The 16944-nt window shown below is 32.8% G+C and overlaps 1 protein-coding gene across 2 annotated transcripts in view; it reads left to right on the top strand.

Annotated features, from left to right (window-relative positions):
* The first annotated feature begins 274 nt into the window (after window positions 1–274).
* LOC140434515 (uncharacterized) overlaps window positions 275–16944 on the top strand; it is a 31112-nt gene continuing 14442 nt past the window's right edge. The window contains exons 1-3 of one of the 2 annotated variants that reach the window (XM_072522843.1): window positions 279–469; window positions 2160–2331; window positions 8848–9244. In XM_072522843.1, the coding sequence (XP_072378944.1) occupies window positions 2170–2331; window positions 8848–9244 (559 nt within the window). In that variant the 5' untranslated portion in view covers window positions 279–469; window positions 2160–2169. Of the gene's footprint in view, window positions 470–2159; window positions 2332–8847; window positions 9245–16944 lie in introns of both variants that reach the window. The other variant, XM_072522842.1, reaches the window with a different exon arrangement.

The raw sequence follows: 16944 nt of genomic DNA, 5'->3' as shown, positions 1-16944 counted from the left end.
TCGATTCTTCAACTAAAAGTACGAATAAAATAGTGCATATTATGTCTATGGTTGCCGTAAAAAAATTAAACCGGGTTAATTTTTCTATGCACAACAGATCAAATTTCACTGAACAGCACTGGTTCCGACTAAAACATGGCTGATTTCGTCTACGCGAACGAGATACGCGTACTTATTTTTTCAAGCAGAGGGCCATTCTGATTGTTTATTATTCTGTGGTATAACATAAGATAAGCACTATACCTTGGACCAGACAGGGCCAAATAAAAACAAAAATATCGAAATTGTTGACAGTAAACAAAACTGTCAACAATTTTTAATTGAACATCAAAACTTTTAGGCATGCATTTTAAATTTTAGTTCAAGTCCTTATAAAATTTGCAAAATTTTAAATTTTTGTGAAGATATCTTGCTGTGACGCTACCTTAATAAAGCAACTCCAAGGTATTTTAAAAGGAATAGAAGGACTGTAAGTATTTACCACTTTTACGTATTTAAATGGTGCTAATACTAATTCATCCTTTTTCCTATTTTATTTTTTATCCTATTTTTCTATTTCTAGTTATAGTTTGTTTCTAACTTTATCTCGACAGTACCGTATAGCCACATTTCGAAAGCCTCCAATTTTTTACAGATTCTGCTTTCATAGTCCAAGCCTCTAACCCATATAGCAGTTGCGACCATACATAATATTCGATGAACCTCAATCTGATAGCCATACTCAATTACTTAGTTGTAAACATTGACTTGTATTTTATAAATCCTTTTCGAGCTATTTCAATTCTGGTCTTTATCTCCTCATCTTGATCTAACTGTGAGTTTATAATTGCTTCGAGGTATTTATACTTCCCGACCCTCTCTAACGGTTTATATTCCAATGCCAGAAGTATGTTGTCAACAGGGGTTTTCGAGATCACCATGTATTTGTATTTATCTATATTCATTGTTAGTCCCATCTTTTTGCTTTCTCTGTTAATTAGTACTAGAAGAATTATAATTTGCCTATAAGAATTTGAAAAGATAGCAGCGGAGGAAATACCAAACTACAATTTAAAACAATAAAAAGTCACAGAAAACCACTACAAGAAGATCAGGAGGTATTGAGAATGAAAACGATAATATTTTATTTCCTAGCACATAAGTTATTAGTAGATATATTAAATAGTACTTTCTAGATATATTAAATGATGAAAACGAGGAAACTACAGTTGATAATATAAATAATAATGCTGCAACGGCAGAAACGGCCAAAACACAGATAGGTAATTAAATGGGAAGGATATTAAAAAGCAATAGGAAACTTGAAGAATAACAGGGTTGCAGGACATGACGGCATTAAAGCATGAGTAAGTAATGGAAGAAAAATCAAGTTATGTTTTATTTAATATTTTGATGGACGAAATTGCTAAGATATGCAAAAATACAGTCAATGAAACTACAGTTGGATGTAGATTTCTAAGCTCATAATATATGCATATGACTTATTAATGGTTACATATTCGGAAAAAGTTATACAGAAAAATCTACGAAAAAATTTCAGTAAGATCAAAAATGCTAAAAAACTGAAGTTCTAATGGTGTCAAACAATATAAAGAAGTGATATATGGTTGAATGCTCGAATAAATGAATTTTAATCAAATAAAAGGCAGATATCGAGTACAGATTTTTATTAAATCTTGCCTAAGTACTTTCGCTCCTAGAATATTTTCAGGGGCATCTGAAATAAACCGAGAAACGTTTTTTCAACTGAAGGAAAATTAATTAACTTCAAAAAAAACTCGAAGTTGATGGTTGATAAAAAATTTGTAATGTAACGTTTTAGACTTACTTCGTCAAAATTAGACTATCCAACAATTTTGAATGTCATAAACATTAACTGATACATTTACACAACACGAGACAAAGGACAAACAATTTAAAAATTATTTTAAAGTTGAAGAAGCTAAATATTGGGTGACAGTATGACAGGAGGAGAGAGAATAGCTCCTGGTCTTAACATACTGGTGTTATTGTTACTTGGGTGTTTCTTATGGTCAGCTCCATTATTCTTGTTAGTTACTTTTACTTGTTTTCATTCAAACCATTTAAGATTTTACATTGTTCTGTCGAGTAACCTTTATTAAATTTCACATATACCGAAAACGTATTTGTATTTTTAGTAGTATAAATATGACTGGCAGTCAAGCGTGCTGCCCTGCGGCATGTCAACCATGTGCCGATTGCCCAATGCCGCCTCATCCCGTCTGTTGTATGTCTTGTCCGCCACCGATTGTGTTGCCCACTGTTCCGGAACCTGTCAAACCGTTAATGATGCCAGTTGAAAAATGTGAGGTAAGAGTGATCAAATTTTCTGAGTTCGTGCTGACCTGACGTTATTTCATCAGATTGTATTATTTATAAATATGTAATTATAAAAATATTTTACTTTTAATTCATATAATTAGTTAACGCATAGTTATGACCAGACAAATGGTATTAAATGTCGTGGTATTTTCAAAACTTATTTTATAGCCCTAGAACGTCAACGTTAATACTAAATTACGGAAATTTACTTTTTGCTTTTTGAAGATAACATTTATCAATAAATCAACTAAATTTTTTTGGGCGTTATTAAGGTACTGTCTTCGCTTAAAGTTTAGTGATGATCTTGATTGTTTATATTCACTTACTGCTGCTTTAAAAGGTCGGCTGGACGAGTTATTAAACCACCATCTAAGATTGCGTAGCAATAAAATTTATCTGTCTCCAAAGCTACGTTTACCTAGAGCCTTTTCCTGCATGATAATTTACAGAAGCTGGAATTTTATCTTTTCTATTGCGTAACCATTCCATTATCAGATTAAATATTAATAGGCTTAGCGAATCTCCTTGTCTAATTCCTGTTTCATACTTTACAGATTGCGAAACTTTTCCTTCGAACCTTACCATCTCAATTCTTACCACCGAATCTTACCATCGCAATTCCATCAATTATCTCGTGCATCATGCATTAAGTGATCAAGTAGTTTGGTGGGTCATGTTGCCGGTCCCACGCCAGGATAAAGGAGGAGGGTTGTAGGGTTAGATTAGCAGTCTGCCATACATAAAGAATTAAAAAACGCTTAAAGGACCGATGAACAGCCTCGAATTGGGACGGAAAACATCGTAACAACAACGGCGAGAAAAAGGATGACAAACTGGCAAACGAAAAATATAATGAGAGTGGCTAATTTGGAACATTTATTATATTATATATATTATATATATATATATATATATATATATATATATATATATATATATATTATATATATATATATATATATATATATATATATATATATATATAATCGAACACCTCTCTACCCTAAGGTATAAGGTAATTTTTTGGAACATAAAAAGCATTAATAGCAGATATCAGGAAATAGAAAAGGAGTTAAGAGAAAACATCAAATAGACGTTTCGAAATGCCGAAATCAGGAAAGGTAAAGGACAAATGATGATGAGAGAATATTTACTAATATACAGTGAGGTTCTAAAACAAGAGAGAGCAAAGAAAGGTGTAGCAAGAATAACGTTTCCAAAGTTGAGGTTCTAATGACCGATCGTTAAACTTCCAAGAGATTTTTAACACCTTCTACAGGAAACTGAAAGCCTTTTGTTTTTGTTTCAGTTCCCATAAGTACCTTTTTATGGTTACCACTCTGCCGTTTGTTGTCTGATTTACAAGCAGTGCTAGTTTTAGTCTACCCTCGGTACTACTCATATATTAATGAGATTTCCCTATCCACCACTCACGGACTAGCAATCCTGCACTGATATGTTCTTATAACATAATTAAAAACTTTAGTTTGTTTATAATTTGTCAATAACTGTTCAGTTGCGTTTTTCTTGAAACGGCAAAAACAATGTTTACGTGATACGTTCCAATAATTAAAATAAGTAAAAAGTTTCATTGAAAAAAGTTTCGACTCAATTTCATCCTCAGGAATTATGTAAGTGGTGTTCCCTATAACAAAATGTAAAATAACACATGAAATAATACTTCTTGTCTAAAACTATGTCTTTGTGTCGATTTTAGTACCAATTTATAGATATACAATGAAATTTTTATCAAAAAATGAAAAAAAATTAACTTTCTTAAAATTTAACTTAACAAACTGTATTTTTTTCACAATAAACAATATAATATTAATGTAAAATTTACATACGTTTACCTCCTGAGGCTACACATTTTTATTATACAAGGTGTCCAGAAACTTTCGTGACAAACGAAGTCCGCAGAATCCTCAGGTAATTTTAAGACAATTTAACCCAATTCACTTAGTCCGAAAATGCTCCCTAAGGGAACTAAAGCTAATGATGGCGCCTTGTAATTAGTTTTTTTTTTTAAATACCTCCAGAACGCTTATATTTACAAAAACGAAAACTGGTTGAATTATTTATCCTCCAGAGTTGATTCGATTCCGTTAATTGCAAATGTCTAGTACCTGTCATAGGCTTCCGCTTTCGGTAGGTCTCAACTTTTTTGTCTTTAACTATTAAGCATTTGTTATACTAGATTATTTTTTCAGATATTTTAGTATTAAAAGGTATTCTTATTCACATTTTTCGTTTTTTCGTCATGAAAGTTAAATTATTAGGTATCTTAATTAATTTTATAAATTATCTTTTGTTTCAATAAATGCAGCAAACACTTCGTAAAAAAGTTTGGGAAGAGAAGCAATAAAATCAAATTGAAACCAAATTTTATTTAAAGGTTTTTAAAAACAAACTATTTATTACGATGGAACGAACCTAACACAAAAGAACAAGTATCAAAGTATGATTTTGTTCTTATGATCGCAATACACACATCAACCATGTTCTTAGAAGGTGGGTATGTGTGTGAGTGAAAGATATGGCACGGAAACAAGTTCATCAGCCACAGAATGTTTTATTTATGTTTAAAGATATTTTTTTGTTCTTGTTTGTTATTTTTTTACACATATGTATAAATCACTGAAGTTATACTAATTTATATTTCTACTTTTACATCTTTAATAAAATTGATTAGCAATTCTAAGGTTTCTCTATTAGCAATTGCCACAATGTGTGATAGACTTAATGGAAGCAAATATTTCATTTCAATAAGAGTTTGAATTAGTTTATTACATTTTTCTAAATATTTGTTGCATTCAAAGAAAATGTGGTTAAGATCTCCGTAAGAACTTATATCACAACTGCAGGATGGTGCAGTTATTATTCCAAGCTTAAATAAATGCGACAGGAATCGACCATGATTCGTTTTACACTTGCCGAGAAGAATTTGTTACTTAAGGAATTGAATATGTATTGGGCAGGTAGTGGTAAAGTGGGGTGTATCTGGAAATATGTATTTTGCGAGTTTTTGACCATATTCTCCCATGGTTGTTCCCGTTTCAGCCTTGTTTTATTTTTTATTGAGTTAAATATTTCCCTTACTGTATAAATATTGCAAAAAACTCCATTGTGCAATTGCTTCCTTAGCTAGAGTATCAGCTTTTTCATTCCCTGGTATACCTACATGGCCTCTAACCCAAATAAATGTTATATTTAAATTTGCAATTATGTTTTTTAAACAACATAACATAGGACACTTCATTCCTTCAAATTTTGTATTTTTTATGGTTTCTTTTGCTTAGAGAACGCCAAATTCTTGCAAAAATTCCAAAGTTATTTCTTAATTCGTGCAAGCATTTTGTACCCTTAGCCATAGTTGTGCACGATTTTGTATCGGAATAGAATAAACAAATGCTTTTATGTATCCCCAAACACAATATCGTAAGAATTAATCCTAAGTAACTGGACCACCTCTTCCAATCCAGTGGTCTTGTAGGTTCCTGCTAAATTGGACCGGACAGCCGTCATGTAGAAACCATAAGTTTTGCCAAATATTTAAAGACACATTATCTAAAAAATCAGGTAAAACATTTTGCAGGAAATGTAAGTAATCAGCACCATTTAAACGAGCAGGCAATTCCACAGGTCCAAGTAGATAATCATCAACTACTTCTATCCAAAGGCTTATGATAAACCTATGTCGATGCATAAATTCTTGAACAACCAACGTGGGGATTGTAACCAATGTACGAATAATATTGCATTACGAATAATAGTACATTATCTTCATTAATTCCATTTTTTTTAATGTAGCTTCGTCGCAAAACAAAATGTATCTGAAAAAATCTTAATTTTGATTTTTCTAATTTTGTAACCATCTAGCGAATCCTTCACGAGCCGGAAAATCTCCTTGTAGCAGTGCTTGTACCTTTGTAAAATGAAAAAGATATAAATTTCCGTGGTATAAGATATTTCCAACGGAAGATTTTGAAATTTTGGGATACGTGGCAGATAGGCATATTAATAGTTGATGAAGAGCTGTAAATGTTGAGTGAGTGGGATGCTCACGAATGTGAAATTTTTCAGCGTATCTACGTTGTGCTGCTCGAGCGTTACACCTTATTTCGCTATAAACTAAATGCGTATCAGCGTATTCCCCATTAGTAAAAATCATTTTTGATAAATTGAAATTGTTGTGTTTGAATGCCACAAAGTAAAAAACTAAAAGATAAACTTCGCGAACTGACAACAATTTGATAAACTGTCTTGACGAAAAAACGAATAATTTTTAAATCGATTTTTCTAGAAAACTGTGTATTCTACTGACTTAAAGTAAAAGTACCATAATTTGCAATTAATGGAATCAATTCAATTCTGAGGGCCATCTTCAAAGAGCTTTAGCTCCCTTTTTTCGGACTAGGTGAATTGCATCAAATTGTCATAAAATTATCTGAGGAATCTCCGGTCTTCTAATGTCAGGAAAATTCCTGGACACCCTGTATATTGTTTTAAAAAGCCTCAACAAAGTACTAAGAAGAATTAATCCAAATAAAGTATTACATAATATATTATTAAATAGATCACTTTTGAAATCAGTTAGAGATTAATATAAGGTAAGTGCGCCAAATATTGCCATGCTCCTAATATTGCCACTCCCCATAAATTTAATAATTTGTCCCTTGAATCACAGATGGTCATGTAAGCTCAAATATCGAATTAAATCAACCACTCTAAAAACGTTATAGGTGGAACCAGTTAGTATTGGTGTTCACGGCAAAGCAGCGTGTATTTCGTGCGATTTGTTTATAAAAACGTGGGTAAACTGTAATGATTGTTATAAGCTATGATAAGCTATGATAAGTTCATAGCTAATACCGACTATAGAAGGGTGAGAACGTTATCAGGTAGGTACATTCAAGTACTTTATTAATCCATATTGTGTGTAATTAATATAAAAGAGAATAAAACATAAATCGCCATTTTTTCCGCAGTAGTAATGATCCTAATATTGCCACATGATATTGAATATTGCTATGGCAATATTTGGAACCTAACATGAAAATTGACTTTTTATTAATAAAAACTTTCAAACAGAATGCCGAATAGAAAGAGAGCCCTGTGGTCTGAGGCGAATCTCATTGCAGCGTTAGAAGAAATAAGAGCTGAAAGCAGTATAAGCCAAGCTTCATTACGATATGAAATATCTAGAACAACACTTGGACTACATTATCGCAGCCAAAATTCGGTTAAACGACTTGGAAAAAAAAAGTATTTTAAATTTTGAACAAGAAAGAGACCTAGTTCGCAGAATTCATAAACTAGCAGAGGTGGGCATGCCAATAACTAGTAAAATAGTAAGAAGAAGTGTATTTTCGTATGCGATGATAATGAATATTCCTAATCCTTTTTCTGATATATTTAAATTAGCAGGAAGGAAATGGCTGAAATTATTCTTTGCAAGACATCCCGATGTGGCTAGAATGAAGGCTCAGCAAATGAATCCAGCAAGAGCAGAGACACAGAAAATGAATCCATTTATTGTAAAGGATTATTTTAAGAAATTGGAGGAAGTATTCATTAAGTTGGAATTGTTTGATAAACCTGGAAACGTGTACAATATGGATGAGAAAGGTTGCCGTCTAACGATCCATAAACAGCAAACTGTATTGGCCAAGAAAGGTGCTAAACGTATCCACTTGACAGCGCCTGAACATGGTGAAAATGTTAGTATTGTGGGTTGTGGAAATGCCCTGGGGCAAGCCATCCCACCGTTCATTTTTTTCAGAGGGAAGAGATTGAAGCCTGAATTGAATGATCATCTACCACCAGAATCAACTGTAATGTTGACACAGAAAGGGAGCATGACAAATGAGGCATTTATTTAATATTACGGTAATGAAGACCGCCAGCCTGACATAAGATTATGTCTTGCATGTGGCCAATACGTACATGAAGAGTGTGTGGGTCTTACTAAACATGATAAGCATAAATTCATATGCCCCAATTGTTCTCAAAAATAGTAAATGTCTCACATTAGTTTTTTTAAATGTTAAGGTTCAATATTATTACTTATTTTTATTAACAAAATACTTGTTCCTTTTATTACCAGTACTGTGGCAATATTAAGGGTATAGGTTCCAAATATTGCCAGTTGGCAATTGTTTAAAAAAAAAAGAAGAATTTACATTTTTTTGATTGTTTTATTTTTATAATTGTTTAGAAATTAGACTATAAACATGTTTGTTACTTGTTTAATAAATTTACAGGATATTTCAAATAAATTTGTATTTAATAAAAAATAATAAGTCTTAGCATGGCAATATTTAGCTCACTTACCTTATAAGAAAGAAAAAAGTAAACATAAGGAAAAAATAATCAATCACTCGTAAAACTTCCCCAAAACAGAGCTCACTTTTCAAACTGTTATCTTGTCTACAAAATAGGACGATATACTTCTAACCTATCAATAGTAACTATTAAATTTAAAAGAGCTTTTCTGTTTTTTAGAATCGTATGACAGATGAAGAACAATTTCTGTACCGATTTGCCAATTTCTACAACAACTACAACATCGATTGGAGGACAGAAGCACTGAAATGCAATGGTCCTCCAGCTCCAGATCCAAGAGCAAGTGTAAAGTGTAAATACGGTGTAACCGTCGACGGAAAGAGTCCTTACGTCCCTCGAATACACAGAAACGAAAACTGTTGTACAGATAAAGGCTGTCCGACTGGTTTTAAACCGTGTGTAGTGAAAATGTGTCCGCAACATAACGGACATCCCTGTGGATTGTGGTGTGCTGAAGTACAAGAATGTGCACCAAAACCTGTGTGTAAAACGAACGCTCAGCGACCCTCTGCTAGAGGATGCACCATTTGTAGAATCCATTGTAATCCTAAAAAGTGTACGGCTTTATGTTTTAATCGGTAACGAAGTTACCAATAGCTCCATGCTAAGTGTGAATGTCCAAATAAAAATATTACATTTTATTATATTTTTTATCATTTTTAAAATAATTAAGATCAAATAACGTCAGGCCCTTAATCATCAGCATGTGATTTCATTCTCCATCCTGCTATTTTTTTTTTTTTTCAAAAATGTTTACAAAATTGAAATTTTTATCCGAACAGTATTATAAACATCTCTGAATTAGGAATTCACAATTTGGCATAACAAGTATCATAAAAGTTTTAAATTTAAAGCAAACTACTTTAAATTTGAACACTACCATACGAATACATCATTGCTGATTTCGAAATGCTCCAATATAAAAGTTACCATTAAATTTACACATACTTAAATATTACAACAATCGCTCGTGAATATCTTCTTAGAGCTCTCTTATTGTATTATTAAACAATAATGAGTATATGGGCTTACCTTAAAATTATTTTCTCCTTTCAAATAGAATTTGGTAATCTACCCTTTATACAGGCAATTGTAAATTATCTTTTTAGAATTTATTTCTTAGATAACGCTCACCACATTCCTCTAAAGAATTTAACATGTGTTTTGAAAACACAGATAATTACCTTAGATATAACAAAGATCATTTTTGATGTGTTTTAAACCGTGTAATTTAAACCACTTATTTAAACAGAATTTGTTAAGATAATCGTTGCAATTAAGCAGTAGCGAACGTAAGTTTGAATAACCATCTAGATGACAACTTTAATACCGAGGTACTATCAATCATAATGGGAGACCTGAATGCAAGATTCCTAAATTGGAACGACGGAATAACCAACCGAAATGTAAAGTTCCTCAATTATCTTGATAATTAAGATAAGATAAAAGACCAGAATCAATTGTTATGGGACCCGCAGATTTTTTTTTCTGATGAGACAGACTACCGCATTTTTTTAGGAGACAAACTACCCACATATCTAGATATAGCCATAATAATAATAAAAAAATGGAACTTTAAACGAAAATCCAAAATGTGGATGAAGAAGAAGGTGACCACAACCCAATAATACTAGAAAAAAGGGACTGGAATATAGAAAATTCAAAAGTACACTACAAAAATAGAACAAAATGTTGCACTTTTAGAAATCATTCAGTAAATATTCCAGAAATAAACAATGAAAACGAATTTCACCGAAAAGTTCAGCAATTTGAGCAGGCAATAACTAATACATTACAAATTACTACTACAACTCAACAGACAAAACCTTCAAAGAAATATTTAACACATTGCGTGCCGCGTCGTTCATATATGAGATTCACAAATATTGTGCCAGGGACCACGTCGCTTATTTTTAATATACAACCGTAGATATCAAATATGAAACCCGGCAGGGTGTATTTTAAATGACGAATCGTGAGCGTGACCCCCGGGGAAAGTTATGTGAATCTCGGTTTGAACAAAATTGGAAAAATAAATTTTGTAGACCAAAAAATTTGAAATATTTATTTTACCGAAAATAAATTTATTTTTAGATTTCTAACATAATAGCAACTAAAAGTTTATTATAAAAAGCTCATTTTAAGAACTTAAAATATTTCCGAACATAAAGTTTTTTCGAAATGCAACAGAAAAAAAAACATGGAAAGTTTATTTTTTTCTTTTTCATTGAAACATGTAATACACATTTGTGGCTCTTCCGGACACTTGTTGCAATAATTGTATGTTAATTTTGCTTTAGATTTAGCATCTACAAGTCCTTATTCTTTTTTAATTTTTGCGTAGCAGATCGAACACCTACGGCGGATTTTTTCCATTTTCCCGACTCTCACAAGTAAATGGTGGTGATCTTTGGGTTTCTCTGGCAACCGCTCTTTTGCCAAACCTTCGATATCAAGTAGCTCTGCTGTTAAGATGTCACGAGAAGCACGGATTTGGATTTTCTTTTTGGTGACCCGTTGGTATAAAACCCATGCATTTACTACCGATATTCCCAGAAGCATATCCATTCCTAGCTTCTTATACTATTTCACGCTCTTTCGAAGCGTAGAAGCATAAGATGCCATCTAATCTGACAAGTCGTTCCCAGCTTTTTCTTTATTGTAAGCCAGAATTGCAAGTAGCTTGTCTTCTGCCTTTTGGATTTTCTTTTTTTCTTCACTGGAACTGGTTCTTCTATGTTAGTGGTTCCTTTTAGGAGGTCTTCGGAATTTTTCAACGGGATAAGGCAAATCATTACCACTTGTTGATGCTTGTACATGATGTTCGGGTCCTTGGTTTCACCTGACGGTTCCCTTGTAATCCTGGGGCGAACTGGCTTCATAATTAGGGCATGCTTTGTTGACAGCAACCTAACGTCTCACGTGTCTCTCCATTTCACAATTACTGTTCCGTTTTCTTCCTCGCGGGACACCATCTCTCCCTTTTTTATCTTTCCCTGAAGGACATATTTTGGAACATTTTTCTTATTTGCTCTCAGGGTTCCTAAAACATGTGTTTGTTTTTCAAGCATGATTTTAGCTAACTTATAGGTCGTATAGAAATTATCTATGTATAGAGTTCGTTCTTGATAGAGAAGCTTTTCACATAATCTCAAACACACATTAGTTGCTAGTACAACTTCCCGTTCCCCTGTTGCTGTCTTTTCCGCGTATACTTCAAGAGCCCTTCGGGGGAGGATCCTTCGGTTGAATACAGCTTAAATAACTTAATAACATACTTGTGGGCCTTATTTGGTATATATTGCCTAAAGATTAGGCGGCCTTTTGGTTTATGACTATGTCTTCGTCAGGATATATTACAGATTGAAACTTATTTTGAAGCATCTCTAAAAGAGGTTTAATTTTTCGGATACTTTCATCTTGTTGAATTGTTTCATTATTATTGAAATATAAGTGACTTACCAGCACTTGATATCTGTTCCGCGACATAGTTGACCCGGGAATATTTTGACGATAAATCCCCTTTGTCGCCCAATAATTTGATAATGAACCTAGTCATACCAAACCCTTTCAAAGGCTTAACCCCAGAAACTTTTTCATTTTTTCCGGATTCGTCGGTTTCGATTTTTTTATTCGCGCATTTTTTTTGCTTTTGTTGCAGGCCATTGGGACCAGTAAACTGGAAATCTTTGTGTCGGCCAACATATTTGGTTAAACAGTCGAAGACCCTGGCGTTTTGTCATCTTCTTCATTTTGGTCACTCTCTTTATTTGGAGTCTCTTTCGTCAAGAAATCTAGAAGAGCGTCTTTAAGATCTGTGGTGTCTTTGTTATTCTTTTCATCAGATGACTGGAATCGGTTCTGTATAATTTCAGGGTTATGGTCAAAATCCGGATCATTAATAGAGTCATCGAAATTAAAGTTACTCTCGTTACCGATTGCAGAGTCAATCTTGTTAGCGATTCCAGAGTCAATCTTGTTAGCGATTGCAGATACTGCTTCTTCCAGTTCGGTCTGTTTTAGACGTCGATGATGATTAACCATAGTTTCTAATGCAGATAGTTCAATTTCAAATCCTTAAACCTCCAACAAAGGAGAGAAAATATTTGTCGATCATATTTGAGAGGCGTGGCCACCAACCACCAACTCTTTTTCATTAGTAGGCCACGTCACTGATATATGAGAGACACAAAAAAAATAAAATCTAATAACTAAAAACTACTAAAAAGCACAACATATCCAAAGAGTTTTTATTTTACTAAAAAAATACAAATATCACAAACATATAGTTTGACCCCTGAGGCTATTATCCCGATTAAAGCGTGGCCCATAATGTGTTTTAAGATATTAGTGAAGAACTAAAAGAGAAGTAAAAAAATAAGAGAAAAACCGAATAACACGAAGAACTAACAAAACCGTCAACAACTAAACATAAACAAAATAACATAAAAGAACAATCAGAAATAGCACACACAACACTACAAAAAGTCAAGGAAACAATTCGTAACAAATCAACAAAAAGGTACCAGTACGAGACCTAATAACAAACAAAACCCTGAAACATCCCAGCAAGAGCAGTAGTACACTTAACACATCTAATCTACACCATGTTATGATACATAATATTCTCAGAACGATGGATAATGATGCACATATGATAATGAATATGAAACCAGAAAAGGATGCAATCTTTCCACAAAATTATAAACCGATTAACGTACTATCAGCCATAAGCAAGATTGCTGAACGAGTAACACTAAGTACATTAAAGGTAGAGACAGAAACATTAGGAACACTTGCGAAATCGTAATTTGAATTAAGATCCAGAAACTGGCTCTTAAAACTGAGACTAGCGGAATATATTCCCAAAGATTTCACTAACAAAAACTGACAAAAATTTACTACAAAAAAAAACATCATCATCGTATTTCGAGTCCTGAAAGAGGACTTCATCCAAAGTCACGGCTCAACGTACTAACACACACACACACAACGCGACTTCATGAAGATAGAGCAAAGGCAGAAAAGGGTCTCAGGCTACTCCAAACGAACAAGGAGATACAAGAACAAGAATGTGTCATTGCCAAAGTAGAAGTCCTCCACGGTAACACCGTACGTGTGGTGGAAAGGATTTATCTCTGGCTAACACAGGTATCAACCTTCCTCACAGGTAATGAATATCCGAATGATTAAAAATAAAATAAAATAAAATAAAATAAAATAAAGTAAAATAAAATAAATTAGAATAAAATGGAATAAAATAGATCAAAATAAAATAATATTAAATACAATTAAAACAAAATAACATTAAATAGAGTAAAATAGAATAAAATAGAATGAAATAAAATTAAATTAACTTAATGTAATATAATATAAAACGAAATAAAATAGAATAAAATAAAATGAAATAAATAAAATTAAAATAAAATAAAATTAATTAGAATAAAATAGATTAAAATAAAAGAAAATTCAATTCAATTAAATTAAATTAAAATAAAATAAAATAAAGGAGATAAAAGGTCTTCTACGATCTTGCGCTTCCATTAATTTTCCATTGTTGTACCCTAATCCTAGATAAATCCTTTGGAAGAATATGTGGTACCTTATATGCATTTTCTGGACGAAAATTTTCTCCTGATGCAGGATAATACTCGGCCACACGTAACCAGAGTTACAATGCAATATTTTACAGATGTTGGTATTCGGGTACTAGCGTGGTCTCCTAGAAATCCAGACTTTAACCCCACAGAGCATTTGTCGGTCAACTTTGAATTTTGCAGTTAGGTAGTAAAAGTTATTTTGAAACTGTGGCAAGTTTGAAATTGTGGTAGCGTTAGGACAGGCGTTGTTAAATCAGTATTAACAAATACCGCAAAACAAGATTGCGGTTTGCATCCAGTCTATGCTAGAAAAAATGAAAGATATTATTCATATTTTAGAATTATTTTATGTTTCTGATTTGAAAAAGTCTTATTTTGGAATATAAAAAAATTGAAAACTTTTATTTGTTGTATTTTGTAACATTTTTTTTATTTATGGTTTGTTCTTAAATATAAAAAAAATATTGTGATTTGTATTTCTAATACTTTTTAATTTTATTTAAAATAAACTGACAGGTTAATATTGTGGGGCAGTGTATTTATATTATGATCATCATCATCTTTCAGCCTTCTGCGTCCAAAGTTTAACATAGGCCTCGCCTAATTTCTTCCAGCTCTGTCGGTCTTGAGCTTCCTGCAGCCAAGTCCTAGCGATTTTTTACGTCGTCCGTTCATCGTGTAGGTGGTCTACCTCTGCCTCTTCTGTTTGCTCGTGGTCTCTGTAACACTTTAATTTTTTGGGTCCATCGCCCGTCGTTCATTCTGGTCACATAACCCACCCAGTTTCACTTCAGTCATACTATGCGCTGTCCTTCTTATTTCTTCGTTTCTAAACCTGTTTCGGCGCCGTAAGTCATGACTGGAAGAACACATTGGTCGAACGTCTTCTTTTTTAAAAAATTGGCGTCTTGTTCTTGAAGATGTCTAATAAAGCTCCATATGTGGCCGATGCTAAAGTGATTCTTCTTTGGAGAGAGAGCATTTCGCCGTCGACCTTAATTCCTTTGGCTTAGCACTTCAATTTTTTGAAAACATATTCCAGAACTGCCGTAAGGAGTTTGGGAGATAATGTGTCTCCTTGTCTGATTCCTCTTTTGATTTTTACACAGTTTGTATCTTTATGTAATCTTGCGGTCATGATTGCATTATTGTATATATTTGCGATTTGGAGTACCAATAATCTATACGACTTCCCTCCAACGCTCTCATTACGCTGTTAATATTTCTATTGTATCGAATGCTATGCGAAAGTCTACTAAAGCCAATGATCGGTTGTATTCGATTGATTTTTCTATAATCCCTTTTATGCAGTGAAGGTGGTCGTTGGTGCCAAAGTTGTTCCTAAAACCTGCCTGTTCCCTAGGTTGGTAACATCTAATTTTGTTTTCAGTCTATTTGTTTTTATTCTCGTGAACAACTTATAGAGGTGGTTTAACAGGCTTATGGGTCAGTAATTCTTGAGGTCTGTTGGATTGCTTTTGTGTAATAAAATAGTAAGTGCACTATGCCATCTTGTAGGTGTTTCACTTTGGTGCACGCATAAGTTAAACAATTTCTTTATATTCTCTAAAAGTCTGTCTCCTCTAATAATTGGGGCTTCCATAATGATATTATCTTCTTCTGGGGCTTTATTTCTTCTCATTTTATTCAGTGTGTATCTTATTTCATTTATGTGTTGATATATCAGTCATAAATTTTGATCCTTGAGTGACTAATCTCTTTCCTAAATTTTTTAATTTTTCCGTTAGTTGCTAATCACGGTTTTGCTGGCTTCTATATAATTCTATATAGAAATTTTCTATTATCTTTATTCATCTCTGTTGGTGATATGTCCATCTTTTAATTTCATTACTTCTTTTTTTGGCCATTATCAATTTTCTCCTTAGAACTTTGAGACTTTTGTTATTTTCAATCGTTTGTTGGATTTGTTTACTTTTATGCTTTCGATTGTCCATCCTAATAGCTTTTTGTATTCTTTTACTTATCTCTTTAAATTAATGATGTTCTTTGCTTCTATTACTTTGCATTTTTCTCGGCTCTTCCATTAATGCTTGTGATTGGGGAATTCTTTCGTTATATGATTTCTTTTGGCAGTGTATCTTCTGGCTTTCCTTTAAAGCTTCTTTCATAATGTCATTCAGAGTGTTGACATTTGGGTATGTGGAAAGGTTCGAACGTAGATTTGAGGTTCGAATCGGTTTGTAAATGCCCCTTTGTCCGCTTCTTGTCGATCGACGATGATAGGTATAATAAAAGGTTGAAGTTGTGGAGTAAAAGTGTTGATTTATTGACAGCTACTGGTAATTACACAATATGATGTTCGTTAGGTAACTACTTATGATTGACTGTACTCAAATGAGCTCAAATCCCCAATTTATAATCTCACAAATATTTCATACCTAAGCACAGAGGTTATTGCTTCCTATCATACCATACCAACAAACTTTGCTTACATTACAATTTAATCTAGACCATCATTGCAACACTTAGGAAGTTCAATTAGAAACTATATTATTCGGCAATTTATTTTGTTGTAGGTAAATGAACTAATTTTTAAAATATTATACGATATGGTTTTACAATGTCACTTATAATAGATTAAGAAGTTAAGAATAATGTGAGATTACAAATTAAGGGGTTAATTTGTGATTGAACA

Source organism: Diabrotica undecimpunctata, chromosome 2, assembly GCF_040954645.1.
Source record: "Diabrotica undecimpunctata isolate CICGRU chromosome 2, icDiaUnde3, whole genome shotgun sequence".
In the NCBI taxonomy this organism is placed as follows: domain Eukaryota; kingdom Metazoa; phylum Arthropoda; class Insecta; order Coleoptera; family Chrysomelidae; genus Diabrotica; species Diabrotica undecimpunctata.
Note: the sequence above shows the minus strand (reverse complement) of the source record. Positions and strands in the feature narration are given on the sequence as shown.